The 18,387-nt window shown below is 48.6% G+C and overlaps 1 protein-coding gene across 1 annotated transcript; it reads right to left on the reverse strand.

Moving 5' to 3' along the window:
- Positions 1 to 303: 303 nt before the first annotated feature.
- Positions 304 to 16,877, reverse strand: Fuca1 (alpha-L-fucosidase 1). The gene is made up of 8 exons (XM_034503507.2): positions 16,459 to 16,877; positions 14,808 to 14,942; positions 12,329 to 12,466; positions 10,125 to 10,230; positions 7,033 to 7,233; positions 5,954 to 6,144; positions 4,210 to 4,309; positions 304 to 1,187 (listed from the first exon to the last, which is right to left on the reverse strand). Exons 1-8 carry the CDS (start codon positions 16,848 to 16,850, stop codon positions 1,047 to 1,049), a joined length of 1,404 nt encoding a protein of 467 aa, XP_034359398.1. The 5' UTR covers positions 16,851 to 16,877; the 3' UTR covers positions 304 to 1,046.
- Positions 16,878 to 18,387: the final 1,510 nt, after the last annotated feature.

Below are 18,387 nucleotides of genomic sequence, written 5' to 3' on the forward strand. Positions count from 1 at the left end.
TCTTTCCCCTCTCTGCACAAGGTCATATATAGCCTAGGGTAGCCCTGAGCTCATTATACAGACAGGCCTGACTAGCTTCTGATCCTGTTGGGTCACAGGCATGCCAACCACACTTGATTTATGCAGTGCTAGGCACTGAACCAAGGGCTCTGTGTGTGCTAGGCATGCGAGCTCTATCACCAGGCCACTTTTTTCCCCCCTAAATAAAAAACAAGAAAACCAGAAAATAAGTGTAAATTTGTACCCGAAGTTAGGGAAAGAAACCTATCACATGCTTTTGGTAGAAATAATCTGGCATACAAATTTACTTTCTTTTTTCTTTTTTTTTTAAGATTTATTTATTTTATGTGAGTACACTGTGGCTGTCTTCAGACACACCAGAAGAGGGCATCGGATCCCATTACAGATGGTTGTGAGCCACCATGTGGTTGCTGAGAATTGAACTCAGGACCTCTGGAAGAACAGACGGTGGGTGCTCTTACCCAGTGAGCCATCTCTCCAGTCCACTTCCATCTTTTTTTAAAGGCAAGGCAGAATCACATTCTTGCATCAGTATCTCTGAAGATCTGCTTGGTGTCAGCTTTTGGCTTGCTTGGCGAACCTCAGACAACTTGAGCCTAACAGCCTGGCAAGCCCGTAGGGTCAGTTCTGTCTCTTCAGTCTCTTCGGGACTAGTAACAACCCATAAGGCCCAGGGTCCGAGCTCACCAGACCTTTGACTTGCTCCCACAGGCAGAAGGATGGCTTGGCTCATTATCAGGTAGGTCATCAGAGAACGGAGGGAAATTTCATCCTAGTGAAGGCATGGGTGACTCAGCTGAGTTGTCCAGGTCTTTCTGCCCACCAGAAATGCTAGCAATGGCTCATTCATCCTAACCCAGTCCTCATGAGAATTGAACTCAGTACCTCTGAAAGTGTACTAGCTTCCTGGCCATTAGAATGGGTTGGAAGGCTGAACACTGGGTGGAAGGGAAGCTACTTTATTGCGTGGATGGTTCTGTAAGAGAAGGCAGCTCACTGGGTGGTCTGTCCTTGAGCCCCTACGATCAGTTCACATTTGTCAGCTTTAGGATCCAGGCAAAGTCTGAGTGGGACATGGTAGATGGAATCGGGTCCAGAGAGATGACCATGCCATGCAGTGGATCCCAGGTCCAGTTCAGTTCTCCTTCCATTCCTAGCATTGTTACCTGCAGAAGGCAAAAGTGGAAGGTAACTTCTGGTTATTCACTGATGTGCTGATTGTCCCCAAATATGATGGGAAACAGCTGTGCTGGACAGGGCAGTGAGGACAGGCTGCAGGACAGGGCAGTGAGCACAGGCTGCAGGACAGGACAGGCTGCAGGACAGGACAGTGAGCACAGGCTGTAGGACAGGGCAGTGAGGACAGGCTGCAGGACAGGGCAGTGAGCACAGGCTGCAGGACAGGACAGTGAGCACAGGCTGTAGGACAGGGCAGTGAGCACAGGCTGCAGGACAGGACAGTGAGCACAGGCTGCAGGACAGGGCAGTGAGGACAGGCTGCAGGACAGGGCAGTGAGCACAGGCTGTAGGACAGGACAGTGAGCACAGGCTGTAGGACAGGGCAGTGAGGACAGGCTGTAGGACAGGGCAGTGAGCACAGGCTGTAGGACAGGACAGTGAGCACAGGCTGCAGGACAGGACAGTGAGCACAGGCTGCAGGACAGGACAGTGAGCACAGGCTGTAGGACAGGGCAGTGAGGACAGGCTGCAGGACAGGGCAGTGAGGACAGGCTGCAGGACAGGACAGTGAGCACAGGCTGTAGGACAGGACAGTGAGGACAGGCTGTAGGACAGGGCAGTGAGGACAGGCTGCAGGACAGGGCAGTGAGGACAGGCTGTAGGACAGGACAGTGAGGACAGGCTGCAGGACAGGGCAGTGAGCACAGGCTGTAGGACAGGGCAGTGAGCACAGGCTGTAGGACAGGGCAGTGAGCACAGGCTGCAGGACAGGGCAGTGAGCACAGGCTGCAGGACAGGGCAGTGAGGACAGGCTGCAGGACAGGGCAGTGAGCACAGGCTGCAGGACAGGGCAGTGAGGACAGGCTGCAGGACAGGGCAGTGAGGACAGGCTGTAGGACATACATGTAGAAGGAGCCTGGGAAGGAAGAAACAAAAGCCTGCCATGGGGTTTTCATAAAAGCTACATCTAGCCAGGTATCAGCTAAGTCTGTAATCTTAGCACTGGGGAGGAGACAACAGTGGGGAGGTTTGGTCTATTGTAATGCTAAATACTGGCCCCCCAAGTCTTGGTTGCCCCCAGGGAGGAGAGAATCTGCACATATACAAAGTAATGCTATGTGACCTTGCTCCTTAATTTAAAACTATTGGTTGAATAAAGATGCCAACAGCTTATAATTAGGCAGAAGAGAGGTAAGTGGGATTCTGGCTCCCAGGCTTGGGGTCTAAGGCAGGACCACAAGATGGAAAGAAGAGTTACAAAACAGCCCTGAGAGCTGGCCGCGACTGGAGTTAAGAGCAGCCCAGATGGAACCTGGCAAGTCACAACTTGGGGTTACTGACAGGGAAGTAGACATAACAGCACAGAGGGCTGACATCTGCCCAGCTCCGGTGTATTAAAGGCATATTATAAATATGAAAGTTGTGTGTCTTTTATCTGGGAACTAAATGATCAAAAGTGGGGTAGAAACCCCCGACTGAGATTAAATACTTATACAACACAGGAGGGCCACAGGCTGAGGTTAACCTGAGCTACATAAAGAGAGTTTAGCTTACGAACAATAGCTGGGGAGTAGTCCAGAGATGGCGTGTTTGTCTGAGCACGTCTAGCCCTGGGGTCCGTCCCCAGCGCTGGAAAAATGAAAACCAAAACAGAGCACGCCAAAGCTTGGGAGCGTTAGCCATCCAGGAAAGGCTAAGGGCGTGCAAGTGCATTTTCTGGAAATAGCTCATCATTCTGCATGACCAGCAATGGATGGGCTCCAAGAATCCAGGGTCCTTAGCCTTCATCCCAGGATTGCTTCTCACTGCTAATATGATGCTATGTAGATGAATGAATGAGTCCATGATTCCTGATAATGATTTTATGGAATTTCTAAATTGATATAAATAATTTCAAGTCCTCTATAGAATAAAAGCTGCAAACAGAGCTCTGTAAATCTTCATGTGCCATGGGCTAATTGCACCAGAAGAAGAAAGCAGGCTTTGGAACAAATTTACAAACAAGGAAAACATTCCTTCTAAGTTAGCTGTAAACTATTATCTGGTCACTAAAGGTCATAAATTGGGCATGGACAATTTATCGTAGGTGCAAGGACAAAAAATATTGACTAGTTTATCTATACAAAACTTCAAAATAATCAGACACAAGGCAGATGATTTGTCTCTTGACAAAACTGTGCTAACTTGTGGCATAAAACTTTAAACTTACAGTGAACTTACATGTAACAAATAACGTTTATGTAATGAAACACTCGCTTTAATGGGAAGACATGTAGATGACTCCACCGTTACAACGCAAGTCTTATCGACTTACGACATGGATTGCTGCCTTAAACTTACGATGAGCTTCTTGGAAGGTAAGAGTATTTAGAAAATCATGCAATCAGTTACCCTGTGTTAACAGTTCTGCCTGCTGGTTGTAGGAGGTATTTTTTTTTTTTTTTTTTTTTTTTTTTTTTTTAAAAAGACAACCAGACAACACTATTAACATGACCCCATCCAGTTCTGAAGATGAAGCCATGAGGCAGTTTTTAGAGACAGTATTTATACTGAGGACAGAAAAGAAAGGTTGTGAGGCTGCTGCTTCTGCTCTGGAGGGAGGGAATGTTCTCTCTACATGAGGTGCGTGCCTTTTTTCTCTTCCTTCTTTCACTCACTCTTTCTTTTCTCTCTGGTTCCTAAAGAGTTAATGAAGCACTCCAAGCCTCTGGCCTGGCCATCAGGGGGTCCCTAAGCTGAGAGAAGAGCCCTGGCAACTAAAACTTCTTTACCTAATCCTCTGCTGCTACCAGAAGGCGGCAGCTTTTGGCCACAACTTTTAGCCACAAAATAGCAAGAGGGAGTTTAGCTCTCAGAAGCCATCAGCTTCTGGACCTCAGAAGAGTAAGAGAGAGTTACAAGACCAGAGACCATCAGCCTTCGGCCTTCCGTGCAATGCTGTGTCCTGCCGCAGCACCTGTGAAGGCCCGGACAGGTCTGTGGCAGGAGGGACTGACGGAGTCTCCTTACCTTCGTGCCCGAGGTCGATCTGGGAGATTTAAGGCTCACCATTCCATTGTCTGGCCAGTGTAGAAAAGTGGCATAAACGGCCGAGTCTTTAGTGGTGTACCTAGGAACAAAGAGACATCGTGAGTCCAGCTGTACTCCCTGACAGACCCTCACGTCCCCTGAGATAGCTCACCCATTAAAGACCTTATGTTTGTCATGACTACTAGGAAGTGCTGTCAGGTGTTCAGGAAGGAAAGGGACTAGAAAATTCTTTGGAATCTCCTATTATCCTTTCACTGGGTTCTTAAGGTTTGTTAAAAAATTAAAATTAACCCTTGGGCAACTCATTTTCTAGGCCTTTCCCTGCTGCCTCAGTAACCTTTGCTTGCTGCCCATTCCCCCTACACACACACATTAAAAAAACAAAAGAAAGATAGCTCAGTGGTGGTGGTACCCATTAAAAGTGGTCCCAGTACCACTCAGGAAGTAGATGCCTGAACATATCTGTGAATTCAAGTCCAGCCTGGTCTATACAGTTACATGGTATCTCAAAAAAAAAAAAAAAAAAAAAAAAAAAAAAAAAAATCAAAAACCCAAAAACCTTCTGCTGGGTATAGTGATGCCCACACATAATCCCAGGTACAAAGGAAGCTAAGGCGGGACAGCTTGTCCCCAAGAGGTGGGGGACAGCCTGTGCAGCCTGTGCAGCCTGTGCAGCCTGTGCAGCCTATGCAGCCTGTGCAGCCTATGCAGCCTGTGCAGCATGGAGAAACCATGATGCACACAGTGATAACAGAACAGAACTTGCACTTCCCACGTCCTACTTATTAAGAGGCTGAAGCCACAGAACTTGTTATTGAAATCTTCTCAACTCCAGATCCACAAGAAAACAACAGCGGGTAAAACAAGTGGAACATACAAAGGCGGCATTCTCTGGCCTGAGAGGTCACCGTGTTCAAAGACAGGATAAAAACCACCTCATAGAAATTCATCCACAGGGATTAATGCGACCCCAATGGAAAAAGAACAAGGCACGGGTGTGACACGGGCTCTTTGAGCTCAGGCCTGGGGCTTTGCTGGGTCCTCACATTGACGATGTTAACTAGTTTTCAAAGCAAGTCTATGAAGCTAAGTTCCAGCATGCCCTTCGCAGTTGAAGAAACTGAGGTCCAAGGTCAAATAACTAGATCTAGAAGTCCATGTATGAATGGGAAACATTTAGGATGGGGCTCTGTACAGGGTGGGTGGAGGCAGAGCCCAGCTGGGACAAGGCAACCTCCACTCTCTTCACCAGGCTGGAAGGACATGAGGATGTGCTAGGTCCACCACAGGCACAGGCCAGTGCTGGGACGCATCAGAAGGATGTATAATACTGATACCGAGAGGCTGTCTTGTGTTGTCTGAGCTCACTTAGTGTTGGGAGTGACCTTGCTTAAACATTAATGGCCTAAGTCAGCCATAGGTTTGATGTTTTGCCATCTATCTATAACCAATCTACCTATAATAAATATATCTATAATCTAGCTAATCTATGTATCTACCTATGTATCTATATATCCATCCATCCATCCATCCATCCATCTACCCACCCACCCACCCATCTATCTACCTATCTATGTGTCTGTCTGTCTGTCTGTCTGTCTGTCTGTCTATCAGCTATCCCTTGCTAATAATTCTTTTACTTTGGCTTTACTGTCACTCAGAACTGAAACATGGCTATCATCAATCAGTCCCCTGACCACACAAGAAGGCAGGCAGGGCGTACCACACAACTGTCTCATTCTTTTCAGACTGCACCCTCCAGGGTTTGGAGGCATAGATGGCCTCCCCGTTGATCTGCAGCCACTTGCCAACAGCGAGAAGCCGTTCTTGGAAGATGGGGACGATCAGGCCATCTTTAGTTGGTCCAATGTTGAGAAGATAGTTGCCTCCCAAACTCACCGTCTGAACCAATTCCTAAAGAAGGCAGAAACAATAAAAGCTGAGGCATGACTGCCAAGACTATTGGCAGTGTCTAAAACACACAGACATCAAGGAATACTAAGAGAAATAGCCCTGGCTGCAATCCTTAACACCACAAAAGGAAGGAATGGGGGTGAGTTATACTTTAGAGCTGGGCGCGGCAGAAAATGTCTCTGAGCTGTTTAAGTACAGATTATATGCACTGTTGCCAAAACCAATGCCAGGGAAGCTAGGCATGCTGGCCCATACCTGTAATTCCAGCACTTGAGGTGGGGAAGGCAAGATGACCAGGAGATCAAGGCTAGCCTTGGCTACCAAGTTTGAGGCCAGCAAGGACTCTATGGAGACCAATCTCAAGAAAGAAGAATTACCATAGAGAGACATTCTGAAGGCATTCTGGAGTGGAGGTATTTGCTGTGACCTCAAACAACTGTCGCTCAAGGCAGCCCAGGACTAATTTTACATTCAGAAAAATTTAAAGGCAAGAGGAAGAAAACCTTCCATTGATTTTTGATGTCTCTTCCCATTCTTGATTTTACATAGCTTACAGCACTCTCCTCCTAACCACATGAGATCCAGTCTTCTCCTGTTTGCCTTTGGAACAAAATGTAGAACTCTCAGCTCCTCCTGCACCATGCCTGCCTGGATGCTGCCATGCTCCTACCTTGATGATAATGGACTGAACCTCTGAACCTGTAAGCCAGCCCCAGTTAAATGTTGTCTTTATAAGAGTTGCCTTGGTCATGGTGTCTGTTCACAGCAACAGAACCCTAACTAAGACAGTCTCCATGTACTGCGGACCAAGCAGGCTCTAGCCCCTGGACCGCGGGTTAGAGGGCAGCTCTGAGCCGAGCGAACAGCTAAGGCCATGACTGTTCTTACCTCGATGATTTCATTTTCACTGGCAATGGTTGACATGGTCATGTCCCTTCGATAGCCCCAGGACGCCCTGTCCACGCTGGTACACATCTCCCACTTGTGGTCTGGCAAGCTGTGTGGCTTGTATTTGTCTTGACAGTTGTAGTACCCTCCATGATGACAGGAGCAGTTCTGACCCCACCGGTCATTCACTACCACCTCATCCTAAAGGAGGAAGGAAATGGGTCAGCGGCACAGTACCGCCTGGCTCCTTGACGGATGCAGACCCATCTGGCAACTGTCTGTTTGCAAGGAAGGACAGCAGGACTACACTGGTGTTTTCCCCTGCTGCCATCCTGCTCTAAAGGGCACATGTGGGACTCTAGATATTTTTGGCTGTCCCCGTGAGGGTGGTGCTGCTATCCAGTGAGAGAAAATGCTGAGAAATGTCCTACAGGATTGAAGACAATACTATTGTCTATTACAGAGCAGCATCCAGGGCTGAAGAGATGGCTCAGTGGTTAAGAACACTGGCTGCTTTTCCAGAGGACCAGGGTTCAATTCCCAGCATTCACATGGCAGCTAAATAAATAAATAAATAAATAATAGCTAGGCGGTGGTGGCGCACGCCTTTAATCCTAGGACTTGGGACGCAGAGGCAGGTGGATTTCTGAGTTCGAGGCCACCCTGGTCTACAGAGTGAGTTCCAGGACAGCCTGGGCTACACAGAGAAACCCTGTCTCGAAAAACCAAAATAAAGAAAGAGAAAAAAAGAGAAAGAAAGAAAGAAAAACAAAAATAGAAAAATAAAAAACAAACATTGAATGTAACTCACACCCTCCCCACAGATCTACATAGAGGCAAATTCCAGTGCACATGAAATAAAAAAGGGGGAAAAAAAAGCAAACAAACAAACAAAAAACCCACTTCTACCACCAAAACCCAAAGCAGCATAATGTCAGCAATGCCGGAGCCCAGGGACCCAGCAGAGGGATGCGTGGCTAAGTGTGCGTGGCTAAGTGTGCGTGCAGGGGGAGGGCCAGTGGGCCCAGGAGACAGCTCAGTGGGTAAAGTGCTTTCTGTGGAAACCTGAGGACTCTCTAGCACTCGTTTGTAAAAATGGCAGGCATGGGACAGGAGAGATAGCTCAACAGTTGAGTGCTTGATATTCTTACAGGAGATCTGGTGCCACTTTCTGGCTTCTATGGGGTTTTGCCTACACATATTACACATAAACTTGCAGAGGCATACATACATACACATATAGAAAACAATTTAAAAACTCACATGTGTGTTTTGCCTGCATGTATGCCATTGCACATGTGTGCAGTACTCAACAAGGCCAGAAGAGGGCGCCAGCTGCCCTTGTACTGTAGTTTCAGGTGGTTGTGATCCTCCATGTGTGAGCATGCTGGGTAGGGAACTCAAGAGCCTCCTGCTTTAACCACTGAGACCTCTTCCCAGCCCTCACTGTGGTTTTCCAAAACGTGACTTTTTTTTTTTTTTTTTTTTTTTGTGATTCTCCTTAATGGGGCTGTCACCCATGTAGCATACAACCCAGCTCCAGGAAGGCACAGCCCGGAGGAAAAGTATCCACCTCACGGGCATATGAGGTACCAACCATCCTAAGTTTGGTTTGTCAAGACAAGGTTTCCCTGGGTAGCCCTGGCTGTCCTGGAACTTGATCTGTAGACCATGCTGGCCTCTAACTCACAGAGATCCACCTGCCTCTGCCTTTTGAATACTGGGATCAAAGGCGTGCGCCATCACACCCAGCTTGTTTGTTTCTTCAGGTAAGAGTCTTACTATGCAGCCATGGCTGGCCTGGGAACACACTAGGTAGACCAGGCTGGCCTCAAACTCACAGAGATCTACCCACCTGTCTACTGATTGCTAGGATTAAAGGTGTACACCACCATACCTGGCCCATCTCAAGTCTGGATGGGCCGTCAGCTGCTCACTCATAACGGCATATAACTGAGGCAGAGACTGGGGTGCCATGGTGAATAACAGTGTTTTCCCTTTAAACACTGAGCAGAGACAGATGTGGACAATTGAGACCATGGCATTCTATCAGTCTTAACTACCTGGGATGAACTACACATCTGGGAGTCCCCAGAGACTCAAAGTCCCTGGAAGCCAGACTTGTACTGCTGTTAGCCTGCCCTCCCAGGAGTGAGTCTCCAGCACAAGAACCGCCTCCAACTAGCACACACCACTCAGGGCTCTCTGTCCTCTTCTTCCCACTCTCGGAGTTTAGTAATAACTATACAATTTGGCCCCACAGAGAGGAACCCACCAGGGCACCTTCATCCAAGCTTAGCTTTGGTTCTGATTACACCCAGGTCCGTGCATGCTAAGCACCTGCTCTAGCACTGGGCTATTCCTCCAACTACCAAGCTCCTCCCCCCACCCCCTCTCTCTTTTGTTTTTTTGAAACAGAATTTCTCTGTGGCTCTGGCTGGCCTGGAACTCATGAGATCTGCCTGCCTCATCCTCCCAGATGCTGGGATTAAAGGTGTGAGCCACCACTACCTGGGCCAAGCCACTTTATACTTAAATTTTTCTTTAAAATCTATAAATGAAGAACATGTAAAATCTTTGACATTTTCTATCATAAATATTAAGACTTCTTCATTCAGCAAAAGCTCCATAACACAGGCATAACGGGCAGCCTCTGCACTAGCTAGCGTACTAGCCAGTAGTGGGAAGGTGCAGTTAGCCAAGTTCCCCTTAAAACTTGAGTATAGGGCTGGAGAGATGGCTTGGTGGTTAAGAGCAATGACTGCTCTTCCAGAGGTCCTGAGTTCAATTCCCAGCAACCACATGGTGGCTCACAACCATCTGTGATGGGATCTGATGCCCTCTTCTGGTGTGTCTGAAGACAGCCACAGTGTACTCATATAAATAAAATAAATAAATCTTAACAAAACAAAACAAAACACTTGAGTATAAGCTAGGAGTGGTGCCACACACCTGTAATCATCCCAGATCTTGGAAATCAGAGACTGGATTGCTGTAAATTCCCCCGCCATAGCCTGCCTACTGACAGCTGAGCCTACTGTCATCCATCCTCTCATCAGAACCAGTTATTCCTAAGTTAGATACCCACCTACCTTGACAGGGCTGTCATTGTAGAGCCACGCGAGGAAACCCGTGGAGTTCCAGTACGTATCAGGACACTCCCACTCCCCATCAGACCAGATCAGGTCAGGCTTGTAACTGGAAGACATGTGACCAGAACAGTTTGTCATCTGAATCTCTATCTAGCCCGTTCTTATGGACAGGTGTTTACTTAAAAATTAGAGCTGGGAGTCTGGCTCTGTGGGAGAGCACTTGCCTATTGCATGTGAGGTTGTGGGTTCCATTCCTAGCCTGTCAGAGAGAAAAGTCTCCATTGGAAAGGACCACAAAAATCACAATGCAAAAACTAAAGAGATAAGATATTGTTTTTTTGCTAACACAACCACTGTCTAAAAGAGCCTCAGCCACAGGATGTGAGGAGGTGGCTCAGCAGTGTGGGCCAGGAGTGGATGGCTCAGGCTCCCCAGAGCACTGGCTGCTCATCTGGAAGTTGAGAAGTTGAGACATTGGTCTGATTTCCCACACCACACTGGAGACTCACAATCACCTATACTCCAGTTTCCCGGGATCTGATGCCACTTTCTGGCCTCTGTTGGCACCAGGCATGCACAGAGAACATAGACAAACATGCAGCCAAAACACCCAAACAGGTAAAGTAACTATTTTAATTAAATCAAGAGCTACAGGGGGCTGGTGAACCAGCTCAGTGTGTAAAGGCGCCTGCTTGCCAAGTCTCACATCCTGAGTTCAATCCCTGGGACGCTGACTCTGAGAGTGGTCTTCTGACGTTTGCATGCACACCATGGCACATGCACACACACACGTCCCAAATAAACTAAAATACAACAGTCGTAACAACGACAGTAGGAATGATAAACTGTAATCCTAAGGCACACTTCCTCTAACCTCCTTTCTGCTCCTTTTAGAGAATGAGCTGTAATCGGTATCGAGCGCTTGCTTCCCTTCAAGCCACCAGCTCTGATTAGGGGTGCTGTTCCCAGGGCTGGACAGTCAGCTCAGGGGTGAGCGAGCGAGCCTGCTTACTGCTTACAGAGGACAAGGGTTTGCTTCCCAACATCATGGCGCCTGGCCCACAACCACTTATTCCAGGGAATTTGATGTTCTCTGGCTTCCTCAGGCACCTCCTGCCCATGGTGTGTATAAACAACACATAATAATTAAGTTCTGGAAAACAGGGTGCTGCTTGGGCAGGCCAGGAGGCTCGGCTCAGCTGGTAAAGCTCCTGCTACCAGGCCTGACAACCTGAGTTTGATCCCCAGAATCCCCATGGAAGGAGAGAACTGAGCTGTTCTCTGACCTCCACATGTGTGCTGCAGCCCGTGTGTGCTCACACGCATACACACCTATGCTCACACGCATGCTCACATGCATACACACCTGTGCTCACACGCATACACATGTGTGCTCACACGCATATACACCTGTGCTCACATACACATCTGTGCTCACACATACACATCTGTGCTCACACGCATATACATGTGTGCTCACACATACACATCTGTGCTCACACACATACATACGCATGTATACAAAATAACCAAATATGACTGAAAAGACAACAGGAGTGCTCACGGCCTGGGCTGTGGAGGTCAGTGGTAGAGCTGCCCAGCAAGCTCAAAGACCTGAGTACTGTCTGGGTGTTGAGCAGGGATGAGATGTAACTGACCAGCTAAAGTTGAGGGCAGGTGGGGAGCTGTGGAGCTAAGAGTATTGATAAGGGCAGGCTTTTCCAGGCGGGAGGTACGTATTGCCCAGCAACTAAGAATTAAAAAGGCAGACTTGAGCAACCTGTGTGTGTGTCTGTGATGTTTATCCCGAGATTCAAGGGATCTGGGTGAGGACTGGTCCAGGCCTGTTCTCGGAGCCTAGGTGGGGTAATGAAAGTTACAGTTAGCAACAACTTCACATTGCAAGCAGTTGATTTGAGAATGGTGACCTCTCCGAGGTCCTGACTAGGCCCAATGGCAAGGGAGGAGGGCTCTGAAGGTCTGGTTTTTACACAGCGCCCGCCAGCCAGGTCCCTGTGACTGCGGCATCAGTGAGCACAGCCCAGAAGTTCTGAGCGGTGGGAAGGGAAGGAGGAAAGCAAGCTTTGACATAAACACCACTTTTATCATTCTGATGTCTTGTATGTGTTTTTCATAGAGCAGCCTCAGGCTGGAGCCTGGTAACAGCACTCCACAGTAGTCAGGCCCTAGCCACACCTCCTTACCTGTTAACGAGGTCGTACAGCTCCGGCATTGTCTTGGCACTGACGAAATGCTGTGTTTTGAAACCATTTTTCTTATCAAGTAGGTAGAGTGGATGGAACCACTCCAAGAGCGAGTGGTAGAGGCCGTAGCGTATGTTCCTTGAACAGAAAAATACAGCAGCAGCTGGTATTAGGCAGAGAGAAAACAATCTGCTTTACGAAAAATCAGGCTGGTTGTGGAGTCAGCACTCTGGAGGGGGAGGCAGAGAGGTCAGGAGTTCAAGGCCAACCTTGGCTACCAAGTAGGTTTGATGCCAACCTAAGTTATCTGAGATCCTTCATTTATTTAAATAATTTATTTAACATACACACACACGTTTTTGAGACAGGGTCTCAGTAAGTAGCCCTGGACAGCCTGGGACTGGCTATGTAGACCAGGCTGGCCCCAAACATCCACATGCTTCTGTCTTCCAAGTGCTGGGATTAAAGGCATGCATCAGCACCATCTTCTTACATTATTGTTCATGGTGCTGTGTATCACCTATGCTAGGCCAACATTCAGTCATGTGCTTCATCCTCATCTGTATTAAATACTCCTTTAAAGAACTAGAAGGAGATTGAAGGTTCCTAACACAAAGAAAAGACAAATGATTAAGGATCTAGAAATGCTAATTGCCCTGATTTGTTCATTATACACTACACACGTTACACCATACCCCATAAAAATGTACACTTACTATGGCTCAGTTAAGATATGGTGCTGTGCAAAGATTACAGTGCAGGTAATGAAGAAAAATAACACAGCAAGAAAGAACTCAAGTGGGGAGGGTCATTTCAGTAAGTGATTCAGGGACTGACCACTGACAGAGAAGAGACCAGTGCATCCTGCTAAGGCTAGGCATGGTGCCACAGGTCTGGAAGCCCAGCACCTGGAAGGCAGAGGTAGGAGGCTTGCATTAAGTTAGAAGGTAGCTTGGTCTGCACAGCAAGTTTCAAGCTCTTTGGGGATACAGAGCAAGGTCCTGTCTCATAAGACCAAACGAAACAGAAAGAAAACAGTTACTTCCAAAGTCCAGGTGTGGCCCACATCTAAGGTCACAGGGTTAGTGGCCAACTGCAGCATGGGGCACGGACAGAGCGGTAACAGGAGTCAACAAAGGCAGTCTTAAAGGTCCAGGCAGTCCACTGGGCTTTGCCAGTTCTGTGACCTCTGTCTCAGCTCTCAGCTTGTTCCATGAGACCGTCTTTGGGCAGTGTAAGACACAGGCATAGCTGGGTGCCAATCACACTCCATTTATATAAACAGGCAGTCAGCCTGGGCCTCAGAGTCATAGCAGAAGGTAATCTTCTTTCTTAAAGGCAGACATAGCCAGTAGGGTTTAAAACCTGGTGGCTGGGGACAGGGCTTGGGGTCGTGGCTTGAATCTCCAGTGTCTCCCCCCCACCCCCAGGCTCATGCTCTGAACGCTTGCTGCTTGCCTGATAGTGCTGTTCTGGGAACCCATGGAACCTTTACGAGGTGGGCATGCTGGCAGAAGTGGGACACCTGATGGAGACCCTCGGGTTCCTGCTGCTCCCCAGGCATTTGATACATGAATGAATGACCCCCACCATAGTGTGTGGACGCCATGTTTGCAGCTGTTCTACCATGTTGGTCTGAAAATCCACCATCCCTGCCTAAAGCTGCTTTTAACAGGTATGGCGGTCACTGACACGGAAGTACTTAATACATTCAGTGGAGGAACAACCACTTCATCTACGTGAGATCAGCATCTCACCGCTGTCACATCCGATTAAAACAGAAACTGATACAAGTTAGTCTCTATTATTATTATTCAGCTTTTTGAGATACAGTCTTGTTTAGCCTAGGCTAGCCTCAAACTCGCTATATAGCTAAGGCCAGCCTTGAACTCCTGACCCTCCTGCCTTTGCCACCCAAGTGCATCATGTCTGGCTACTTTGTATGGCTTGGGTCACTTTGCCTCCCAAGTAACTAACACCAGTCTGGTTAGTTACTCCCAGTTAAGTGATAAATACTGAGGAGTGTTGAGGAGAATCAGTTGTGTGTAGCCCTCTTTAGTTTTGATCGGCCATCATCAGAGCTTGCCCTCAGACCTGAACAACTTGGTGTTGGATGCTGGTAGCTATGGAGGAGAAAGGTGGGACCCAGTCCCTGGCTTCCATCACATACAGGAAAGGGAAAGGGCTCTGTACTGCACATTTTCCCATGGAAATCCTTGCAGGCTACAACTAGACCACCATGGTCTGTGACAGGTGTCCTCCGCCCCACTGGGCCACCACGGTCTGTGACAGGTGTCCTCCTCCGCCCCACTGGGGACTTCTGTTTTTGGATCACCTTTGGTTCTGTGACAACTGCCAAATCTCAAACAGTCTGGGAGCCCATCAGCTCACTGGCTAAATGACCCTAGCAGATAAACAAGAGGACACAAGGATGGATGTGAAGGATGGTGGAGTAGCTGGCTGTCCACAGACAACGCACCTCTTCCGCACAGCTGCTCCCAACTCACCAACCAAATCACGGTGGGGGCCCACGTCCTTCGAGTTCCAGTTCCAGGACACAGAGCTTGGCCAGTTTGTGAAGCCTTCATGATGCTTTGTGGTCAGGACAACATACCTGCGGGCATCAAAACCAAATGAGAACAAAGGAATTGGGCGGTGTCCACAACTGTGACCTTGCCCAGCGCGCCTGCCTGACAATTTTAACGTGGTGGTCAGGTCTTGATTAAAGGATGAGTCACTATGACAACCAGGATGCTTCTACAGTGATAATATCCCCGAGCAGATATGACTCAAGAATGGATGGAGGCACTGGAGGCCCAGAGGGGAAGGGAGGCTGGCAAGCTGTTACTTAGCTCCCGGGCTCAACCCTTCTGGGCATAAGTGATGAACCTGTTTCAACCCTCTGTCCTGTTCTATTGGCAAGAGCAAAGGGTGGACACAGCAACTGCTCATTTTTATCAATGTTGTGAAATTGACTTTCATTTAAGTCTCAGATATCTGGGACTAAAAAGACAAACACTATTTATCATTTACTTTTATAGAAAAAGAAAGGTAACATGTACATGAGATTTCATCACTAGTTGGTTTGGGGCCCCTGGACTTCAGGGTTATACGGTATCTTAGGCTCATACAAACAGTCCTTCCTGCAATACAGCCCTTTCCTCTTTCAAACAGTCCTTCTGAAATATAAAAACCACTCCCTCTGGGTACGGCTTGCAGACCTTGCGTGCAGCGGTCAAGAGTTTTCATTCCCAGACCATAGATCTGCAGTCTAGGTCACCAGGCTTCTTCCTCTCTCTGGGTTAGTCACCACGACCATAAAACAGGAAGTCTGGAAAGAGGCTGGAGTTCGACCTTTTTCATTTATTTGTAAATTAGGCTCTCAGAGATGGCTAGAAGACAGATTCCTGTTCCCTCAGGCCTTTTACCCCTACAACACCGCAATGGCCAAAATACCAAGTGCCAACTGTACACAGCCTTTCCCCTTCAATAGGAGAAAACCCAAGGTCCAGAGAAACAGAAAGCTGGAGTTTGGCAGACTCAATGAGAGAGTGGAGGCTGCCCTCCCAGTGGCCAAATCCCTCGGTCCGAAGTCAGCCAAAATTCTCTCTGGATTGGAGAGTTCTCAAAACGCACTCCCTCTGCAAGGCTCTGCCCAAACAACTCCCTTCCTCCTCTGAGTTCTACCACAAGGAAGTGAGAAGAGAAGTGAGGAGGACCCCATCAGAGAGCAACCCCAAACTCCCATCCTTCCTTCTCCTTTCAGAGGCACAGAGATACAAACAAGGAAGTCAAGTGGCTTCTTTTTATAACCTTCCAGGGACGCTGCACGTAGCCTAAGGGGACTGACCACAACTCAGGGCCACTGATGGGAATCTGGGCTGTGTTCTGGACCTTTCAAAGGAGACAACGGTGTAGCCTGGCTCTAATCTCTCTACGCACAGGTGTATTATCCAGTGCTTTCCGGCCTTTTTTTTTTTTTTTTTTAAACTGATCCTCAGCTGGATTCTCTTCTTTGGATCAGTGCTCCTTCCTCCGGGATACAAGACGCCGGGTCCGGGGCCTTCCGAGGCCAGGCAGCGCTAGCCGTGGACCTGCCTGGTCCCGCCTCGCGCCCGTCCCGCACTCACTTGGCCCCGGCAGCCTCGAAGAGATCAGCCCACTGGTCCGGGTGGAAGAAGCGCGCTGTGAACTGCGGTGCGAAGTCGGCATAGCTGAAGCCGGGCGGGTAGTTTTCTTTCATGAAGCGCTGGTAGGCTGGTAACCGCTCGCCCTGCCAGTGCCACCAGAACCACTCGCTACCCCAGGCGGGCACCGAGAACACCCCCCAGTGCACAAATATCCCGAACTTGGCCTCGTCGAACCAGCTTGGCAGTGGCCGCGAGTCCAGGCTCTCCCAGTCCGGAGTGAAGCGGCGCGGAGCAAGGGCCACTGCCTGGGCCACAGCCACCAGCAGCAGCAGCAGCAGCAGCCGCAGCCGCCGGGAGCCCACCACCCGCCATTCCCTTTTCGGCTCCCACATCCCTGCTTCCGGGCCCCGCACCGCCCCCTCTTAATACGCAGGCGCCGGCGGGTAGCCCCGCCTCTCAGAGTAACGATTGGCTTGGACGGGGAAGGGGCGGGGTCAGGCTTGCGGTCCTGCAGGCCGTCTGAGGCGCTGGCTCTGGAGCGCCCTCTGGCATTGAAAGGGAGAAAGACTTAAGGAGGCGCTGACGGCTCTGATCTATTGAATTTAAATTCCCCGAAGGATTAAATTGCCGGGTTCCCGCAAGTGGGAAAGACCCAGGAGGTGGGGAAAACTGGGAGAAGTCCACGTTGTTGCACCAATCCTCAGGGGAAGGCTGAAACCAGATCGTTTTATTTAGTGACTATTTAGGAGCCATGGGTTCTCTGTGCTATACATCCGTCCTCCGGCAGGTAGCGCTTAGCAGATTGAAGAGTGGCATAAGAGATTTAGAAATAACAAGATAAGAAGCTTTATGCAGAGGGAGAGAAATGGCTGCTGAAGGACTAAGGGCAGACATGGCTATTTTGGCCTATCTTTTGTTCGTTGAACTTAACTTTGAGAACTCTGAGGTATTTAAACATTTTAATTTAACTTAAAATTGTAACTTAAATTTGAGATGTGGGAGGGGTGTCTCAACTAGCTCAGACTGGCTTCAAACTTACAGCCACAGTAACTTTGCATTCCTGATCCTTTGGCTTCTACCTCAAGAGTGCTGGGATTACAGGTCGGGGTAGCACTGCCATTCCTGGTTTTAAGGTACTGACCTTTGATCCCAGAGAACTCATGCAAATGAAGCACTCTACTGGCTGAGCTGCACCCCAGAAACCTTGAGGGTCTCTCAGAAAGCTTAGCATCTAACAGAAGAAAACCCGGAGCTGTGGGGTAGTTCAGGAGTAGAGCACTTGCTGGTATACTGGAAGGCCTGAGGCTCAATCCAGAACCACTAAATACACATGACTGACCCCCACACAGGGGACCACTGAGGCATGTAGGACCAGAAAATTGAGAGCCAAGAGACCCTCCTGCCCTTGGAAAATCTATAAAACTCATTTGGCCAGTCACCTAATTCCTCTACAGTTAGCACACACCCAATGATATAGGTGTGTGTCCATAGCTGCCAGAAGTATGTGAGCCAGAAGTCACATGATTCATATGGCACAACCGTCTCCGTGGTTACAGAGGTAACCACAGCATGTTAGAGCAATAAGAGGTTTTAATATCCCTTGATGGCATCTTCTTTCCTACCATTCCCAATTTACCGAGGAGGAAACTAAAGCAAGGCAAAGAGTGGGGTTGCCCAAGATCACATAAGCAACTGAGGTGGTTGCTGGGGTTCACAGCCGTGCAAACCATATCCCTACCTACTCCGTCTGGCACCTTGGAGAAATCAGTTTATGTTGACAGAACCAAGCACTTCCTCCTTTGGGGAGTAATAAGGAAACACGGTGTATTTTCTGTTTCTTCCTTCTCAAGCTTATGTCGAAATGCAGTCTTAAAACACTAAACGCAGACAAACCAACCTCTTCCCCTGATCCTCCCAAATAGCAATTAG

Source organism: Arvicanthis niloticus, chromosome 5 (assembly GCF_011762505.2).
Source record: "Arvicanthis niloticus isolate mArvNil1 chromosome 5, mArvNil1.pat.X, whole genome shotgun sequence".
In the NCBI taxonomy this organism is placed as follows: Eukaryota; Metazoa; Chordata; class Mammalia; order Rodentia; family Muridae; genus Arvicanthis; species Arvicanthis niloticus.

What these genes read in the sequence shown, in the direction of transcription:
- Fuca1 (XM_034503507.2), bottom strand. Translation starts at nt 16,850, where the DNA reads ATGTGGGAGCCGAAAAGGGAATGGCGGGTGGTGGGCTCCCGGCGGCTG. An exon ending in GGAGCAGCTGTGCGGAAGAG is followed by an intron (nt 12,467 to 14,807) that starts GTGCGTTGTCTG and finishes TTTCTGTTCAAG; the next exon opens with GAACATACGCTACGGCCTCT. An exon ending in ACAATGACAGCCCTGTCAAG is followed by an intron (nt 7,234 to 10,124) that starts GTAGGTGGGTAT and finishes TTCCTCCTTTAG; the next exon opens with GATGAGGTGGTAGTGAATGA.